The sequence below is a fragment of the Crinia signifera genome, chromosome 6 (assembly GCF_055691185.1).
Source record: "Crinia signifera chromosome 6, ASM5569118v1, whole genome shotgun sequence".
Classification (NCBI taxonomy): Eukaryota; Metazoa; Chordata; class Amphibia; order Anura; family Myobatrachidae; genus Crinia; species Crinia signifera.
The window spans coordinates 231,771,763-231,788,737 of record NC_139222.1 but is presented as its reverse complement, the minus strand read 5'-3'; the positions used below and the strand labels follow the sequence as shown (position 1 = coordinate 231,788,737).

Genomic DNA, 16,975 nt, shown 5'->3' with positions numbered 1-16,975 from the left:
ATGGCAGCAGCTCCAGGCACCACGGGGTTTTCCATCCCCATCTCCAATGATTGACAGTCTCTTTTGCTAAAAAAGCTCCTTGAAAAAGGTCCGTCTACTTAGGACCGAAACATCGGGGCATATTCTATGACTACCTGTGACAAGATTTATCGCTCATATGACTAACTGGATAGTTGAATAAAACTTCACAAACCTTGAATTTTATTAACCATCTGGACTTATTATTATTAGGCGAGTGCCTGACATTCCACACCAGAAGAGGTGTGGATACACCCCGGACTATTATCTTGACACACGTACACCACGTGTATCCTTTGTCTGGCACCCCGCAGTATATATACAAAAATTGAGTGTGAGTGCGGTCCATACACGGAACTATATATATATATATATATATATATATATATATATATATATGACTAGTTCCGGTGGCAGCAACATGGAGTCTGCATGAGTTGTCTTTGACAGTAAAGACTTGGATGATTTAGTATGCTGTTAGCATGTGATCAATGCAGTGTGCCAAGCATGATCTCTCAAATATATACTACAGTTCAACAAATGACATTCTTCAGGATAGGGTACATTGGATTTGAAGGTTGGCTTCACTGGATCATGTGATAAATAAATCAAGCTGACATAAACCGACTCAGACTATACTGTATTGGCACAGTTATTACAGTGTGGCCACATGGCTCTAAGACCACAGGAGACTGGCATACCTTTATTAAGTCAAAGGAAAACAGAGGCAGTAGGTGTACCCACATAATTTATACTAAAAGAGGCAATGTGCCATTAGCCCTAGAATTTCATTTATTAATGTATAATAGATTTACACAACAGTTTCTGTCAATTTACCACAATAGTATAACTATATTCATATGTTGTTGTTTTTTTTATTATCTAGTTCTGGACTTTTAATTTTGGCAAAACCTTTGGACAGGGAAAGTACAGACCGTTACATATTGATAGTGACAGCTTCGGATGGTCGGCCCGATGGAGTAAGTTATTAGCTCTCAATTTATTTTTCTGTATTTAATTATTAAATCAATATGTTAAACATGCCTTTAAAATGTAATTTACAAGCAAATAACGGATCAAATACATTGTTCCCAGCAATGTGGTATACATTTTAATATTTAAATAAATGTTAGTAAATCTGATCTGTTATGAAAGGTAGAACTGCATTACAAGCTTGAGAACGTGGAATTTAGAGGGATGTGGGGTCACACAGGGGTGTGAGGCTACATGGCACCTGCACAATCAGTGCCAGCTGCAGGCAATGGGATACATGTATTAAGCCATAACAGTGATAAAGTGGAGATTGATAAAGAGTGATCAAGTACCAGCCAATCGGCTTCTAACTGTCATTTCCCAAACACAGTCTGTAACATGGCTGTTAGGAGATGATTGGCTTGTACTTTATCTCTCTTTATCAATTTATCACTTGTTAAGCCTTAATGCATTTGGTCCATTGTGCCTAAAGTGATGAGGACTGTGAAGTTAAAAGAGATGGGGTGGTACTATAATATCTATTTATATGTGCCTCTATGTATTCGTAAGTGTGCAGTGGCAGAACTTGTGGGTGGTGGGCCCAGGTGCAAAAATATAATTCCCCCCCACCCCACCCCATTCATACCCAAGTTCACAATACCCAACAAGGCAGTGGGTGAAAAGGAGAGGAAGGGGGTGACAGCAGAGGCAGAACTCTAGGAGGCAATGGAGTCATCTGCCGCCGGGCTCCTGCTCCCAAGGGGGCTCCTTCACTGTGAGTTTGAATCAGTTAATTGAAAGCCATTTATAAAACTTCTGTGGCTGACTTCTCCTCCCAGCAGGACCATAGATGCCACACTCTCTTTATTCTAAACATAATATACATAAAATACATACATGATGCATACATATATTTATATAAGTTGGTGTGTATGTGTGTGTTGGGGGGCACCAATATTTATCTTGCCTCCGGGCAAATGGGACGAACTTACGCCACTGGGTGACAGGAAGAGGCAGGGGCGGCAGAGTGTGACGGGGACAAACAGTGGGTGACAGAAAGAGGGTTACAGGGGGAGCAGTGGGCCCCTAAGTCTTCAGGGGCCTGGTGAACTGCACCTGCTGCCATGAGAGAATTTAGGAGTCTGCCACACCTACTGTAGGCACAACATTATTACCCCCCCCCAATAAAAATAATAATATTTTATTGTCATTGTGCCCCCTCCCCCACAGAATCGAATATACCTCCTTTATAGTACAGAATATCCTATCCCTGTCTCTCCTTCCCTATATTATAGAGTATAATGTGCCTCTCCCCACATCATAGTATAAAATATAATGAGCCTCCACTCCTTGAGAGAGAATTGGAACCCCACACCGCCTTTAAATCCCATTCATTGACCCATTTCAGCTGTGCTTCTCCCTGTATCATGTAGGAAATCAAACGGCCATGCCTCCCCAAGTGCCTAGTGGAAACAGTGGTGTAGCTAGGCGCCACGGCGCCCAGAGCAAGGGCATGTTTTGCCCCCCCCCCCCAATTTGTAGTAGGTGAGGCTCCTGCGCAGTGAAAAGGGGGCATGGCCTAACATTATACCACACACCGTAATGCTCATTGCACATTTTTGCGAACTTTGTAATACCATTTACACATAAAGCCACATGCCCTAATGCCAATAACACATAAGGCCACACATAATGCACATTTCATGCTATATAACAAACCATAATGCCCATTACATACTATATAACAAACTGTAATGCCCAATACACAGGCTGGCGGCACCCTGCATGTCACCCGGCAGTGGGCAGGGGAGCAGGCGGGGCTGGGGGTGCAGGGGAGTGCAGGGCTGGCGGCACCCTGCATGTCACCTGGTCCCCGGCACAACGGTGAGTGGTGAGCGTGCGGGGGAGCAGGCAGGACTGGCGGCCAGAGCCGGCCCTAGCCAATTTGATGCCCTAGGCAAATTTTATTTGCTGCCCCTAGCACCACCGCTAGTTCTGATTCTGCCCCACCACCCATCTCCTGGCACAGCTCCATCAGCACAGATCACCGCAGCAGGTAACCACAGCAGCAGCTATCACCCCTCACCCATAGCATTACTCATAAACAGAGCCATAAGTAGACATTTTGGTGGTCTGTGCCAGCAAGAGTATCAGCACCCCCATCCCTCATATTTTAAATATATACAAAAAATAACATTGCATTGCTTGGAAGTGGTGTGGCCAAACAATAGTATCCCAAGTCAAATTATTCCAAACAATAGTGTCCTTTATACACATTATATGGATTCATTTAGGGTATTGGGTTAGGATATTAGGTTTGATAAGTGTGTGTAGGGCCATTATTATTATTATTATTATTATATTATTTATAAGGCGCCACAAGTGTTTCGGAGCGCCATACAAAGGAACAATACAGGGAGACAAAACTTGGCATAACATTGAATAAATAACAAAAATACAGTACAAATACAGAGCGCCACAGATCAGTACACATTACAGCTTAAATATAAGTAGTGAGGACTCAATCAACATACAACTTGAGGCCAATGATGGAGATGAGTATGCAGACGAAGATGGTCACTGAGTGTTGGAGTATAGGAGAGCTGTGAGAGAAATGTGAAGAGAAGTGGGCTTAGATGACAAGAGGGAAGAGGGCCCTGCTCGGAGGAGCTTACAATCTAGTAGGAAGGGTAGACAGATTACAAGAGGTGCAAGCGAGTGGGTGGTGGTTCGATAGGATGTAAACAGGCAATGGGTCGGAGAACCAGCTAGTTTATGCAGTGGAAGGGTATGCTTTGATGAATAGATGAGTTTTCAGTGCCCGTTTGAAGCTTTGCAATGTCGGGGAGAGTCTAATGGAGCGAGGGAGTGCGTTCCACTGAAGGGGTGCAGCACGGGCAAAGTCCTGTAGCATGGGAAGCAGTGATCAGGGTGGAGGAGAGACGACAGTCGTCAGCTGACCGTAGAGGGCGGGAGGGTGTATGAATGGAGATGAGGTTAGAGATATAGGGAGCAATGGAATTAGAGATGGCCCTGTATGTGAGTGTGAGGTGTATGAAGAGGATTCTGTAGGGGAATGGGAGCCAGTGCAGATTTTGTTGAAGGGGAGTGGCAGAATTAGAGCGGCGGGAGAGGAAGATAAGTCTGGCTGCAGTATTGAGGACTGATTGGAGAGGAGCCAGTTGGGATCGAGTCAAGCCGTGAGATGACCAATGAGTGGATGATCAGCTTAGTTGCACTCTGTGAGAGAAAGGGCCTGATGCGAGCAATGTTGCGTATCTGGAACCGGCAAGAATGGGCCAGGGCTTGGATGTGGGGTGCAAAGGAGAGGGAGGAGTCAAGAGTGACACCCAGGCAGCGGAGTTGGGGAATGGGGGAGATGATGGTGTTGTTAACAGTGATCGAGATATTAGTAGGGGGCATAGCTCTGGGTGGGGGAAAGATAATAAGTTCGGTTTTGTTCATATTCAGCTTCAGAAATCGCTCAGACATCCAGGAGGAGATTAGCTTAATGTTATGACGGTGGAGTGTTATAGTGTTTTTAATAGGTGTTAAGAAAACATATGCTCAGCACCTATGTGTCAGTTTGAAGTGGGGAAATGATTTGGTTTAGACACTACTAGGGGGAAGTTAGTGTTTTGGGGGGGGTAAGGTTAGGCTAAGGGGGGAGTTAGGGTTAGACACTAAAATGGGGGGGGTATGATGAAGTTGCAGGTGTGAATAGGGTTAGAAAATAATGGGGGGTAGGGGAGAGGGTATGTATAGGGTAGAGTGAGTGCAGTGAAAAAGTTTTTTTTTTTGCACTGAGAACTTTCACTGCACTTTGCACTTTTTCATGTTCCTCCACTGGTCCCAAAGAACAGCCTGTGGAGTGCTGCCTCCTTTTTTTATTATGGAACCATGGAGTGAAGTTTTGCCTTTACAATATATATATATATATATATCAAGAAGGAATAGAGAAGCGCTCCATAGTGTAAAACTGTATTTATTCAGCACAAACAATGCCACAGTACAAAAAATCAGCTAGGACTCGTACCGTATAGGTAACCGCTGTGGGCTGGTTACCACAAGATATAAGTTTAAGCCACTGGCACAACTCCAACCTCCGTCTCAGTCTCAGCAGGGTCACGGAAACACGCTGGGCACACACTGTGTATGGACAGCGCGCCGAAGGCTCCAAGCAGGATAAGACGCGATGGGGTGCTTGGAGCCTTCGGCGCGCTGTCCATACACAGTGTGTGCCCAGCGTGTTTCCGTGACCCTGCTGAGACTGAGACGGAGGTTGGAGTTGTGCCAGTGGCTTATACTTATATCTTGTGGTAACCAGCCCACAGCGGTTACCTGTACGGTACGAGTCCTAGCTGATTTTTTGTACTGTGGCATTGTTTGTGCTGAATAAATACAGTTTTACACTATGGAGCGCTTCTCTATTCCTTCTTGAAACAGATCCTTTGCTGACCCACGAGTCCTGGGTATTCGGAGAAAGCTGCAGTCCTCATTTCACGGACTTAGTGTTTGTTATCCTGAGGCTTTTATTGCCTCCAATTTGGTTCTGGTTGGTGACTTTCAAACAAGCGCGGATTCACCTACTTCTTCTATATATATATATATATATATATATATATGTATATATATATATATATATATGTACATAAAACACATAAGTAGATATACACACCTGTATACCCATTACTGGCAGTGGCAGCATTTACAAAGTTAATAATAGTACAGCCACAGCATACTCACATACTGTATACTGGCCGCCTCTCCCAATGGTAAGATTCCTCCCCAGCTTCTGAATAACTCCCCAGCGGCTGCACTCGAGCGGAGGTCCCGCAGCTTCCGTAGCTCCCGGAAGTCCGCCTCCACAGCCACTTGCAGCCCCCCCCCCCCATCTCCAATGGGGAAAGTCCCTCACCAGCCTGCCGTAACACACATAATATATGTGAGATGCACACTGCATGTGATGCCTTTGCTGCCCGATCGCAGCAGCCTCCGCAAACACTGTGAGGCGGCCACAATCCAGCGCTGCTACCCACTGACAAAGTAGCCGGGACCTGTCTTCTTGTCAGCTGCGGACCGGTCCGTCATCCGTCCGCATTAGGAGCTGGTCGCGTGAGGCTGGAAGCAGTTGCTTGTGGTCACAGTTGCAGCCATAGCAGGGGGGCTTCTTTTCACGCGGCACAGTGGTGAGCAAGGAGCCGGGAGCAGGCGGGTGAGCAGGCAGGGCTGGCAGGCGATGCAGACACGGCTCCGGCGCCCTTTGATCTTCCAGCGCCCGGAGCTGGTGCTCCGCCAGCGCCACCCTCGCTACGCCCCTGAGTGGAAAACCTATCACTGCCTGCTGCACCAACGGTAGCTCCACTCCTGTATGTGTGTGACTACATTAATACATCTCAACCATCCCCATTTTGGTGGGACAGTCCCACTTTTCAAGCACTGTCCTGCTGTCCCACTCGCAGGCCACAGCATCCCGCAATAGGGGTGGTAGCACTTGCCCTCAGAGCACTGAGCATGTCCCCAATGTGATGAAGATGGAAGGCATGTCTCTCAAACATATACTTTCCCACAAGACCACAGCTCCTTTTCAGGTGCTTAACTTCAGCGCCTACAGATGTCTGTCTCTACAATAAAAAAAACTAGCGAGGCATGATTTATGTATGTACCTATGAAAATGTATGTGTGCACAAATGTAAGAATATGTTCATGTCGATATACATTGCATGTATGTGTATATGTGTTATGTGTGTATATATGTGTGCAGCTGTGTATGCATGCCCCATCTAAGTTTATCAGGACAGTCCTGCTGTGCAGCACTTCTGCTGAAGAAGCACTTCTGCTGAAGAAGCACTTTGCCCGCTCCCCACTTGATGTGAAACAGAGGTGTAACACATGGCCACACCCGCTTTTCATGTGCACACCAAGGGTACCTACAAGAGGACCTGATCAGTGTATTCCAAATCTTGCTCTATAGAGCTCCCCCAAACTGTAGTACTTGGATTTGAATTATGGTATTTTTCTAATATAAATAATAACAAGAAATCTTTTTTTTTTTACTCCCTTTTCTTATCTGCCCTTTTATTTTGTCAATTCAATATTTTCCATTGTGTCTTTCTAAATTGTCTGTCTTTTAACCGCCTGTCCCAGTTTATTCTGTATGTGGAATTGGTCTTATGGTCTGAAGACTGGGGATAGATATAATAGGCAGAGCTTTTCAAATACGCTGCAGTTTAGGATTCTGAATTTCAAGGGGCCGTTATATTCAATAAAGATCATTTTTTATTTTGAATTGAAAGCAACTGCCCTTGTAGATTGAATAACCAAACTCAGGGTAGTTCTTGCTAACTCTGAAAAGTGCTGCAGAATACATTCAGTCACTGACGCCAGTGAGTAGCTAAGCACTGCAGGATGTATTTACAGAATCCTGCAGCCCTAAAACAACTGCAGCAGAGGACACTAAATGCATTGCTGCTGATATATTATTGCAGGACACCATACCTTCCAAATGTCCCGAATACAGTGGGACAGTCCCGCTTATTATACACTGTCTAGTTGTCCCACCCGTAGGTTGCAGTGTCCTGCTGGAGGGGGATAGTTGGGAGACACGATGTTCACTGAATAGATGCTGTGTGTATGCCCATCTCTCCTGTGGCATTCCCCTTTCAGGACGATGATGCAGGTTCTGATTCTCTGAAATACAAAGTTGATGTTAAGATTAACCCCTCTGGGGGGAGGCGTGGCCACGGCGGTGCGAGAGTGAGGAGGTAGGAGCGTGAGCTCCCTGGCAGATGGAACAAAACCTATCCTCCATGTGATTGCAAGCCGCTTTTAGCAGCTACAACCCGGCTGATCCTGAGAAGTTATACCCGGTCCCCGACTCTCGCGTATATGAGACTTACCCTGTTCCCTGCTGAAGGGTAGTCGTGGTGGTGGCGCCGAGCTGCAGCCAGAGGCAGAGACATTGAGACGCGTGCAGTGAGCCGGGTGACGTCATCCAGGCGAGCCGGGCAGAGCGGCGGTGACGGTCCCAGATGGGAAGCTGGACGCTGAGATACCGGCATAGACTGCAGCAGCGAGAAAGGAGGGGAGAGAGGGCAGCGGGAGCTGTGAGAGAGCCCCCCGAGCCCCAGCTAAACACCTAGCCGGAGCCTAACCGGCGCAGCAGCAGTACGCTATTGTGGTAGCGGGGAACGGTGAGAGCGTTCTCAGCACCTGCATCTCCACTCCTAGCCGGCAGACTACCTCACTGAGTACAGCAGTAATATCGATCCAGAGGGGCAAAAAGAGGACAGACAAGTGAAAGACTGGGCCTTGACACCTTGCCTTACCGGCCGCAGCGACCATCAGATACTGGTGCAGTATAACCTCTTCATTTATATACAAAAATCGTGGTGTTGCTATTCACTGGTGCCTTGATATATGAGATATTGCCCTGACCTATAAATATATGGGCATTGATACGGGACTAAAATAGGACATAAATCTGCTGCTACCTACTGGTGCCTGGGTACATGGGACACTGCCCTGATTTACACCCATACGGGCATTGATACGGGACAAAGAGAGGAGGGGGTAATAAATCTGCAGTAAGCAAGCCATCGGCCAGTGCCAGAACCGGCAAATACCTACACGCCTACTGTCAATTTTTGCTAAAGCTCAGAGGTATCTGGACACTCAGCAAGGGCCTAATAAATCTGCCTCAGCTTCCCTTTGCCAGCGAAATATCTTTGTAAAGGGGACAAAAAAAATAAAAATAAAAAATAAATAAAAAAAGTAATAAAAACAAAAAGAGTCCCGATCCCGAAAATCCGAAAAAAAATTATCTAAGAGTTGGAAAAATGAGCAAGTCCGGTAAGACAGGAGCGGCCGCTAGGCTTGAGAGGTATGCCCGGGTACAGGGCGGGAATCCACTGCAAACCCCAACGACGACTCCACAGTCTACCCCCTCAAAAAGTAAAAGTCCTCCCGGGAGCCTCGAAATTACGCTTCAACAGGTACTAGAAGCTATAAATAATAGTGAACAACGTCTTTCCGAGCAAATCACCACAGTGCAAACCGAAATCTCTACAATAAAGGCTGAGTTAAAAACTACAGTGGCAAGAATTACAGAAACTGAGACCAGGATATCAATGTTAGAGGACGTGAACAATCAATGGGTCCACAAAATAAAAGATTTATCTCAACAAATGACTGTATTGAAGTCTAAAATGGTGGACATAGAGGGGAGATCCAGGAGAAATAATCTCCGTTTTGTGGGGTTGCCGGAGAAACAGGAAGGCCTAGATGCACCGAAATTCATTATAAAATGGCTGACGGAGAAATTTGGTAAAAATGTATTTTCAGACCAGTTCGCTGTGGAAAGAGCCCATCGGGTGCCACTTCGGCCCTTGCCACCTGGAGCCCCCGCACGGACACTAATTGTGAAGTTTTTGAATTTCCAAGACCGAGATGCGATATTACGCTTGATTCGATCCGAGGGGCCACTGGAGTGGAACGGAGTACGGGTGTCAGTGTTTCCGGACTTTGCTCTAGAGGTCCAAAAGGATAGAGCCAAATTCACTGAAATCATAAAACGTCTCAGGGAGTGCAATCTCAAATACTCCATGATGTTTCCTTCAAAACTACGGATAGTGGCAGAGAACGAAACAGTGTTCTTCCATACCCCCGATGAAGCGGCGAAATGGCTGGACAACCGGGTTCTGGTGAAAAGGCAGATGGCAATGGCCTAGGCCAAAGATAGAAAGGGGTCGAGATAATAATAATCTAATGAAAGGGAGGAAAAAAAAATATAAGAATAAATACATATGCATGTAAAAAATATATAGATGTTGATTAGCCAGGGAGCTTCCCGCACATTGGTGGCACATTAGTAGCCTCTGTGCGAGTGGGGAGAGTCAATGTTGATATTTATGTACTTTTTTGTATTTTTGTTGTGTTTTTGTTTTTCTTTTTGTGCTTTCTGTGTGTTATGTCATGAGGAAAAGCATGGGAGGTTGGGTTCAGATATGCCTTGGGTAGATTGGTATATAGGGTGGGGGGTGGGAGGGTATCTGCGGGTTTTTTTGTTTCTCTTGTCTAGGATGTATGGAATATATGTTAATTGCACTGACATAACTTGGTCAAGGTGGAATCCTATGAAGATGGGTGTACTCTATGGAAAAACACGCTTACATCAGTATGCTTATTAGGCACAAATATGGTCGTCCTGTGTAGTTAGATGATAAAAGTATTGCCATGGAACGTGAGGGGCATTAATGAAAAAGTTAAACGATCCCTAGTTTTACAAGAAATACAAGGGTGGACTTTCCAAACTTCCTGAGGCGCAAAAACCGTCCAGATGTTTTTCTGGCCATCAATACTTCATTCAGTCTCTCTGGTAATCTTTCCAATGTTTCTCAGGAAATAAATCAAAAGAGAAACCACCAATTAGATGTAGACCAACACAAATTAATTTTACTATCTGGAGTGAAGTAGGAGATCATAGACGGGCGTACCCAACTCACAGTGTGAATGGCACTGTATGTGCACGTAGCGGGTACTTGTTCCGTTGGTTATTTCTCTATGACTTCCCTCTTGGCTCCAAATGATGTGTGTACCATAAAAATAAAAATTAGATAACAATGTGTGGTACTTATGTAGTATCTGGGCGCCCGATTTTTTGATTGTATGCCTTAAGTTAAGGCATACAATCAGATGCGATGCAATGCGATATCGCATCGTATACGACCATCGCATGCGATGCGATGCAATGACCCGATTTTTCCATAGGATTCAATGTTAAAATGGACTGAGTCCATTTTAACATGGAATTCAATGGGAAAAAGGGGTCCTTTTCATACCCCTACTATCCAAGTGGGCATGGAGTTGGATATAAACCTGTGGCGAGCGTAGCGAGCCCCGCGAGGGGACACAGAATACTGTCTCCTCGCGGGGCACGCTTCGCTCGCCACGCTTTGGGCTCGGTGGCTCGCTACGCTCGCCACAGGTTTATATCCAACTCCATGCCCACTTGGATAGTAGGGGTATGAAAAGGACCCCTTTTTCCCATTGAATTCTATGTTAAAATGGACTCAGACCATTTTAACATTGAATCCTATGGAAAAATCGGGTCCATCGCATCGCATCCGATTTGGTCGCATGCGATGCGATGTGCCCGATCCGACCCGATTTCTAAATCGGGCGCCCAGATACTACATAAGTACCCAATGTGTGACTCTGTTGACTTCATACTGTGAATTCTTTACGATGGGAGAAGAATCTCATAGGCGCATCTCACTCACTTAAAACAAGGGGGAGGTACACACATAGAGGTTTCTTTTCCTGTTTGGTGTATCAAATATATATACACGAGTGTTGTGAAAAAAAGTAGGCGTACCCTACTCACGGTAAGTATGGAATAGTATAGGCCCGTAGCAGGTTCTTTGCCTTTCCTTTCAAGTGTTCACAGTGATCAAAAATCTCTCCATCCGATGTGTATGCAAATAAAACAGAAAAAATAGACAATGTGTAGTCTCGTCGCTACTTCCTATACCTTTTTTAAGGTCTATGGGGTAGCGGATATTTTTACCAAAGATTATGGTGATAAATGTACATCCGTACCGGGACTCACACTGAGTGGTGCTTTCAACATGTGCATAAAGGTATCTTTATGTGCTCTTTAGTTGTGAACAGATCCTTCACCAAGTGAAAATAAAACAGAATCTTTATACCCCGCGTTTCGGTGTAAAACACCTTTTTCAAGACACCTTCTTGAAAAAGGTGTTTTATACTGAAACGCATCGACAGCCAGTGTGGAGAGTGAGCAGCCATCACATCTATTCTACCCAACATTGGATGTATGTATATTTTAAGAACTTGTTATTCGTTTTTCATTTTTTTGGGGGTTTTTAATTTTTTTATCCTGTGTATGACCATTGTGGGTCTTGTTTTTTGGAATCTGTGATATTCTACCATCATGGGGATAGAGGATTTAAAAAAAAATGGAGAATAAATAATGTTACATTTATCACCATAATCTTTGGTAAAAATATCCGCTACCCCATAGACCTTAAAAAAAGGTATAGGAAGTAGCGACGAGACTACACATTGTCTATTTTTTCTGTTTTATTTGCATACACATCGGATGGAGAGATTTTTGATCACTGTGAACACTTGAAAGGAAAGGCAAAGAACCTGCTACGGGCCTATACTATTCCATACTTACCGTGAGTAGGGTACGCCTACTTTTTTTCACAACACTCGTGTATATATATTTGATACACCAAACAGGAAAAGAAACCTCTATGTGTGTACCTCCCCCTTGTTTTAAGTGAGTGAGGTGCGCCTATGAGATTCTTCTCCCATCGTAAAGAATTCACAGTATGAAGTCAACAGAGTCACACATTGTTATCTAATTATTATTTTTATGGTACACACATCATTTGGAGCCAAGAGGGAAGTCATAGAGAAATAACCAACGGAACAAGTACCCGCTACGTGCACATACAGTGCCATTCACACTGTGAGTTGGGTACGCCCGTCTATGATCTCCTACTTCACTCCAGATAGTAAAATTAATTTGTGTTGGTCTACATCTAATTGGTGGTTTCTCTTTTGATTTATTTCCTGAGAAACATTGGAAAGATTACCAGAGAGACTGAATGAAGTATTGACGGCCAGAAAAACATCTGGACGGTTTTTGTGCCTCAGGAAGTTTGGAAAGTCCACCATTGTATTTCTTGTATTATTGTTTTGGTTATTTGGTGATAACTAGGGACAAGTACGAACTAGTTTCAGCATTGCGCCAAGGAAGGGTCATATCCTATAACTCGTTTCTGCAGATCCCTAGTTTTAAACCAACTAAAACAGTATGGGGCAGATATAGTTTGCTTAACTGAAACCCATTTGGTCGGGGGGAAATTATGACCCTCAAGCCCTGGGTAGGACAAGTGTACCACGCCCCATTCACCGCCTCCTCACGGGGGGTATCAGTCCTGGTTCGGAAAACATTGTAATTTAACTGTAACAGGGTAAGCATTGATCCCGGTAGTAGATATGTATTCATCGACTGTACAATTAACTCCAGGCCTTTTCTCCTGCTAGCAATCTATATCCCCCCCATTCTCATTTGAGGTCCTGATAAGAGCTGCTGACTTCGCAATTTCCTCACCAGAAGCAAGCATTATAAGCATGGGGGATTTCAATAATACGTTAGATCCTATGCTGGATAGGTGGAGGCAGGGCCAGGCGGGTACTGCCCGAAGTAACATGGGGTTCACAAATTTTGTAAAAGATATGGGGTGGATTGACCCCTGGCAGGAACGGAACCCTAACTCTAGGCAGTATTCTTGCTACTCCACGACATACCAAACCTTTTCCAGGATAGACCTTATGCTGATCTCCGGGAACCTGATGCCCCAAATCAAAAAAATCGAATACAAACCAAGGGGTGTATCCGACCACTCTCCGCTATTGCTAGAGTTGTCGGATGCAGAGTCTAAGGGCGAAGGTTTCTGGAGATTCAATGCGGGGTGGTTGCGGTACATGGACCAGGAGGGGGAATTGGGGAGCAATGGAGGGAGTGCTGGGAGTTTAACAAAGGGACGGCGAGTCCGGCTGTAACATGGGACACTCTCAAGGCCTATATTCGGGGAACACTAAAAAACCGAATATCCAAAATAAAAAAGGATAGTAGGGAAAATAATTGTATGGAGGCAGAACGCAAATTCTTAACGGACAATACTAGTGAAACCCAGGAGACATGGATGGCTGCCCAAGCCGAATGGCTGGATATAGTGAAGGAAGAAAACCTAAAAATGATGGCCTATAAAGAGCAGAATAAATATCAAAACGCAGACCGTACAGGGAAATATCTAGCCTTTATAGCACGTGCTGAACTCCCCCCTAATAATATAAGTACCATCAGGGATGGGGTGGGAAAATTAATAACCTCTACTCCACAGATAGGTGAGGAGTTTAGAAAATACTTCAGCCAAATATATGTCAGTAGGCTAGAGCGGGATGCCCAACAAATAAAACAGTATCTGGAATCTGCCAACCCTGAACCCGGAAGACAGTCAGGTAATGGAGGCCCCCATTGATATCAACGAGGTGAGAAGCACAATAAAAGACCTTCCTGGGGGTAAAGTTCCCGGGCTGGACGGCATTCCAGCCGAAGTATACAAAAAATTCTAGTCAGTTTTGGCCCCTATACTACATGAGACTTTGAGTCAATGTTTTGAGGGGAATAGCATCCCGGATTCAATGCTCGAGGCAAAAATCGTGGTCTTATTAAAGCAGGGTAAAGTGGCGGAAGAAACATAGAAACATAGAATTTGACGGCAGATAAGAACCATTTGGCCCATCTAGTCTGCCCCTTTTTTACCCTTCAGGTAAACTCAACCCTTTTTAATCCTTATTTCTTTGTAAGGATATTCATATGCCTATCCCAAGCATGTTTAAATTGTTCTACTGTCTTAGCCTCTACCACCTCTGATGGGAGGACTCATGTAGACCCATTTCTCTCCTGTCCACCGAAGCCAAGATCCTGGCCAAAATATTGGAGAATAGGCTCAATAAGAATATTTTTAAAATCATACACGCAGATCAAACGGGCTTTATGCCCGGCAAAGCCACCGCCATAAATTTACGCAGACTGTTCAGCCGCTTGCAGATGATAGGGGCCAGTGAAAAAGATCCGGTGGTGATATCACTGGATGCAGTAAAGGCCTTTGATGCCGTGGAATGGCCCTTTTTATGGGCAACTCTTGAGGCCTTCGGCATAGGCCCGAATTTCATAAAATGGCTAAAACTATTATATTCTAAACCAGTGGCACGTGTATCTGTGAACGGCTGGACTTCTGCACCTTGGCAACTTGCCAGGGGGACAAGACAGGGATGTCCTTTGTCCCCTGTCTTGTTCGCCCTGGCAATTGAACCCTTGGCATGTCTCCTAAGACAGAATCCGAGCATTAGAGGGCTTGGAACGAAGGAGCGGCGAGATGTGATATCACTATATGCGGATGACGTGTTGATATATCTCTCAGATTATAAACACTCCCTGCCATTGGTCATGGGGCTTATTGAAGAATATGGTGAATACTCAGGTTTTGGAATTAATAAGGCCAAGTCCTCTATTTTTTACGCCCTGCGGACTGGACAATTATGCCTCCTTCCCTCCACTTACACTAAAATGGTCAGAAACCTTCAAATACCTGGGGATCTGGGTGAGTAGAAACCCGAAGGAGTATGTTTCTCTGAACATCCAGCCATTGGTTAAGTGGATGGAGGGTAAATTTAAATCATGGAGTAGACTGCCAGTGGCGGTTTCCGGCAGGGTTGACCTGGTGAAGATGATCGTTTTTCCAAAACTATTATATATAGTACACCAATACCCGATATTTCTGCCCAGGTCGCTCTTCCGGAAACTGAACAGCATGATGTCCTCCTTCATATGGAATAATGCCCGCCCGAAGATACAACTTGATAATTTGATGCGAGACAAGGGAGAGGGGGGTCTGGGTTTGCCAGACCTGAGGGGATACTACTTAGCTACGCAATTAGCCCAATTGAGACCTTGGCTGGTGGAGGAGGAAGGGAGCGACTTGGCTAGAGAATTGGTGGCACATACACGCAGCGATAGTAGCCCCTTGGGCAGACTACTGCAAGGTCACACCCATATAACGGACCCACCCCTGCTTACCCAAGCTATTAAGATATGGCACGAAGTAGATAAAAAGGAGGAAAGAAGGTTTGTTGATGTGGAGCACCCGGTGGATGATGGAATTACATTTACCGAGCTGGTGGAGCTCCACATAAAAAAAAACCTGGGTACCTTACTCTGTTAGGACCTTGAAACAGCTATATAATAGTGAGGGCCTTAAATCCTTTCAACAATTGGTGGAGGAGTTTGCGATCCCCCGGACATATTTCCATCAATATTTGCAGATCAGACGGGCCCTGGAGGCACAGTTCCCCAGCACCCCCCCAGTATTTGGTGAGTCGGTAATTAAGAAAACAATAAAAAAAGGAGATAAAAGAAAGCTGGTCTCCAGGATATATAAATGCCTGGGGAAGATAAAATATCAAGATCAGCTGGAAGGGTTGAAGAGGAAATGGGAGGCAGAGGTGGGGACCGTCAGTGAGGAAGAATGGAGAGAAGCAATGCTTGCAATCCCGAGGGCCACTAATGGGGTCCAGACACAACAAATTCAATTGTTTATCTTCCATAGATCCTATATGACCCCAGTAAGGATGGTTAAATTTAAGGCGAGAGCATCAGATGAATGCCCTAAGTGCAAGATGGATCCTGGGACATTTTTGCATCTCTTATGGGAGTGCCACGTGGTATATGCCTTCTGGCAAAAGGTTATAGACATAATAGAAAACACGGGCGTCCCAAGAGAGATCCTGACGGTCAAAGGGTGCATCTTGAACATCTTGGAGGAGAACGGTGGCATGAGATATAACAAACTGTATATTAATAGCATGTGTTCCCTGGCCAAAGTAATAGTGGAAACGGGTTGATATTCAAGGGAGAATATCAGGAAAGAAACTCCCGGGTGGGGCACTGCCTTCTATAATATAAACGTATCAGTCTAAAATATCAACTTTATTAATACTAAAATTGATCCTGTTAATGGATCAAGAGACGAACATGAGACGAGGACATACAGATAACATGAATAGAAAAAACAAACCCGGTTCGTATCCGGGTCACGGCACCTGAACAGAGGCATTTAGCCCATTTTCAGACCCAGATATCATATTTTCACGATCTTTTCTCAATTTTTTCTATTCATGTTATCTGTATGTCCTCGTCTCATGTTCGTCTCTTGATCCATTAACAGGATCAATTTTAGTATTAATAAAGTTGATATTTTAGACTGATACGTTTATATTATAGAAGGCAGGGCCCCACCCGGGAGTTTCTTTCCTGATATTCTCCCTTGAATATCAACCCGTTTCCAATTGTACTTACCATACTCCCCGGGAGCACCTCCACAAC

At 44.9% G+C, this 16,975-nt stretch overlaps 1 protein-coding gene across 5 annotated transcripts in view; it reads left to right on the top strand.

Moving 5' to 3' along the window:
* PCDH15 (protocadherin related 15) overlaps window positions 1-16,975 on the top strand; it is a 1,154,330-nt gene that overhangs the window by 735,534 nt on the left and 401,821 nt on the right. For all 5 annotated transcript variants that reach the window (XM_083149096.1, XM_083149095.1, XM_083149094.1 and 2 more), the window contains one exon: window positions 905-998. In XM_083149096.1, coding sequence (XP_083005222.1) covers window positions 905-998 — 94 coding nt within the window. The remainder of the gene's footprint in view (window positions 1-904; window positions 999-16,975) is intronic.